Source organism: Tupaia chinensis, unplaced genomic scaffold (genome assembly GCF_000334495.1).
Source record: "Tupaia chinensis unplaced genomic scaffold, TupChi_1.0 Scaffold000706_1, whole genome shotgun sequence".
Taxonomy (NCBI): domain Eukaryota; kingdom Metazoa; phylum Chordata; class Mammalia; order Scandentia; family Tupaiidae; genus Tupaia; species Tupaia belangeri.
This window is the reverse complement of record NW_006160229.1, coordinates 1,765,207-1,768,819: the sequence shown is the minus strand read 5'-3', so window position 1 is coordinate 1,768,819 and position 3,613 is coordinate 1,765,207. Positions and strand designations below refer to the sequence as shown.

Genomic DNA, 3,613 nt, shown 5'->3' with positions numbered 1-3,613 from the left:
CAAGGATTCCGGGTGCCAACAGCCAGGACTTTCCATGTGGGACCCCTTCCAGAATGCGGCCATGGCCGGCCCCAGCCTGTACAAAGAGAGCGGGGATGCCCACCAACGAAGTTTTGACCTGGGCGTCCAGGTCGGCTACCAGCGGCGCATCAGAGATGTGCTGGAGTGGGTGAAAAAGGGCAGGAGCACCATTCGCCGCGAAGACCTGATTAGCTTCCTGTGTGGCAAGGTGCCCCCCGCTCCTCCCCCGCCGCGCACCCCCAGGATGCCCCCGAAGCCACCTGCGGGGGCCCCCAGCCCGGCTGCGGCCCCAGAGGCCAGCTCCTCTGTGGACGTCGACCTGCAGCCCTTCCACGAGGCCGTCGCTCTGCATGGCCTCAGTGGTGCCATGGCGAGCATCAGCGTGCGATCTGGTGCACCGGGCTCCCCACCTCAAGGCAGTGGTGTCGCCAGTAACGGGCGTCGAAAAAGTAGCTTCCTCGAGAACGAGTTGAACCCCTTCACCTCAGAAGATCTGGCTCTGCGCCTGGACAGTGCGGGGATCCGTAAGCGCAGCTCAGCTCAGTGTGGTGATGGCATCACACAATCCCCAACCCACAAGCGCAACCGAATGATCTAAACTGCCTCTCTCTTCGCCAGCCACCGTATTGCTTGTGAGCCAGTCCGACCTTCAACATGCTGGTTGAAAGGGTCCTGGAGAACATCTTCCTTCATTCTCTAAGTCAAACAGAGATCTCTATCCAACTTTGCCATAAAGAAACTTTAGACGTGTTCCTCAAGGGGTCTCCTCTGACACCGACTTAACAGACAAATATAATCCTAGCAGAGAACATGTAGTCGCTAGCAAGATCATGTACGAGCAAACGTATCCGGTCAAGGCGGGAGCCTGGTATTATCTTGTTCACAGTTATATTCCTTAGCACCTAGCACGGTTGCTGGTGCTCAATAAATGTTTGTTGAATGAATAAATGTGACCTTATTTAAACTTCTTAAAGGGGAAGGACATAGCAGTTGTTTATTTGGTTATAGGGTACTGTTATTCTTTGATTGGTAGGGTCCTTGACTTGACGAGTTTTTGCCAATTCAGTTGCATTGTGTCAAAATGTAAAACTTGACATCTTTGTGAAGTCCAATCTTCCACGTTTGTTCCACTGTTCCCTGCACCTGATTTCTACAAAGAGACTGTGCAAGTAATACATACTAGCTTATGACTTTTTATTTTGAACAATAGTTGATGATTTTGGTGGTGCTGTGGTAGTGTAAAGAGGTGCTCTGATGGGTGGGCAGATAATATTTTGTCTTGATGCAATTCGGTGCTCTTTTTTAGGAAAACCAAGCCAACGATCGGGATGCTGATAAAATACCGTGGTGTCTTGTGGCCCAGTGGTGTTCCTTTTCCTTAAGAATGTAAACACTTCTTTTCTGAGGTTACATCCTTTTGGCGTTCTCTGTTTTCAAGTGGAAGACCAAGTAGTCAGAATCAACTTCTGGGTTTTATTCGAGGGTACAGTATGGTATAACTTAGAAGAGCACGGGCTCTCTATTTAAAAGAACAGCGGTGGAATCCTAGCTCCCCGAACTAACTGCACAATTGTGGACAAGTCACTTAATGTCTACTGAGCTCAGGTTTTCATCTGTAAAATGGAACTGTGTATCTCCGAAGGTTGTTGTGAGGATCAGATGAAGTCCATATTTCAAATGTTCTAGCACAATTCTTGACACAGGGATTCAATAAATGTTCTCCCTTCTCTATAAATAAAAGTAAAACATTAAAAACCATGATGTTTTAGAAAAAGCAGTAAAATAGATCAATTCAGAAATTAGCAAGTAGAATCCCTGCTTTTGCGCTGGAGACTATCGTTACATAGTTGGAACTTGCCTAAACATCACAGATTCTGTTATCAGGGTGTTGACTTCATGTGAACTCAGGATCACCACTCTGGGTACTAGGCAGCCTTGCAGTTCCTGAAACTGCCTGAAGGGTGCACTTTTGCAACCCAGGGTAATGTCAGATCTATCTCCTCTGGCCTGAAAGAACATGGAGTTGGGGTTAAGGGTGGAAACAATTTGGAAGTGAGGGTCATAGGGCACCTACAAAGCTGCCATGGTTTTGAACAGGGTGCTGTGGAGTGGAGGTAAAGCTGGTAGGGTGGGGGACGAAGAGATTGGAGTGAGATTCTGGAAGGAATGTGAGGTAGTTCAAATGCCTGGAGCTGGGGCCTGCAGGTGGTGTGGTGGTTAGGGCTCTGGACTCCCACATGCCTGACCACGCTTTGAGTCCCAGACTGGTACGACTCGCTTTCTCATTTTCTCTCTCTCTCTCTCTGTCTCTCTCTGGTCCACTTGAAAAAAATAATAACAGATGAACTTAAATAAAAATAATTCTTTAAAAAAAAGTCCAGATCTTCCCAGGTTCTCTCAGAACCAGTGCATAAAATATGATAGGTTATTAAAACCTTGCCTGTATGTTCATATCAGAGTTGTTTTCTGCTTCATTAACGTGGCCTTCGGAGTCGATTTGTAATCGACCAGTACAATAAAGTAATACAACAAAATAAAGTGAGTTCCCTGGCAGAATGAAACTTGCTATCAAGGCACTCCACAAATACTTAACTGAGACACTCTGCTAAGTCCGTCCTGAGAAAGGGTATAAAAAAGCATAAAAGCAGTCCTTATCCTCAAAGAGCACGTTCTGTCTTGGAAGATAAATTATGTAGCCACGAAAGCACTTCTAACTGTGGGAAAAACACCCAAGGGCTGTGCAGAAGAATTCAGAGGACAGAGGCTTCCTTGCCAAGAGGGCCTCAGCTTCTAGAAGACATGGCATTTGAACTGGGCCCAGAAAAATGAGTAAAAAAGGGGGGAGGGTGCAGGGATTGTCAGTAACGAAAGGATACCTCACAAAATTTGAGAAGGAACAAACAGTAAGATGGATTCAGGTGATCAGAGGAAGTGGGTAGGGAAGTGAAGACAGAATTACAAAGGGTCTCAATTGCCTGGCCAGTACTTTAGATTCTGTTTTGGGGCAGGGGTGATACCACCCTATCTGTGCTTTAGGAAGATCAGTTTGATGGGATACCTGTTTGTCCAAAAGGGAAACATTGGAGCAGCAATGGCATGTACCCTAATAGGATGCTGTTTACTGGGAACATTGCCTTTTTGTTAACCCGGACTGGGAAGAGGTTTACCTTGAAAGGGCTTTCCCTGGGAAGGCTTTGTTTACCTCACCCTCCCACATTGCAAACCATAGAAGATAGGAAGCACCTCCAATGTGTTCTGTTGTGCTGCTGCTGCTGCTGCTTCTTTTTAAATTTTTGCTATAAGGGGGCCTGCAGATGGTGTAGTGGTTAAGGTGCTGGACTCCCATGTGGTCGACTACAGTTCGAGTCCCAGACCCAGCCGCTAGAAACTCATACTGGGTGCATGTGCATGTGTGCTCAAAATCCAAGAGGAAAATGGAGGAGAAGGGATTGTAGTGTGGCTATCTCCCTGGGGGTGATTTTTTTCCTTTTTGTCTGTCTCTTTCTGTCTCTGTAGTGAGTGCATGTGCCCTATAGCAAAAAAATTGTTCTAGGGCATGTACACTTGTTGGAGAGAGACAGAGAGATCTACA

The 3,613-nt window shown here is 46.7% G+C and overlaps 1 protein-coding gene across 1 annotated transcript; it reads left to right on the top strand.

Moving 5' to 3' along the window:
- The first annotated feature begins 9 nt into the window (after nt 1-9).
- Nucleotides 10-965, top strand: HAPSTR2 (HUWE1 associated protein modifying stress responses 2). Its single transcript, XM_014592496.1, has one exon. It carries the CDS (start codon nt 35-37, stop codon nt 617-619), a length of 585 nt encoding a protein of 194 aa, XP_014447982.1. The 5' UTR covers nt 10-34; the 3' UTR covers nt 620-965.
- The last annotated feature ends 2,648 nt before the right edge of the window (nt 966-3,613 follow it).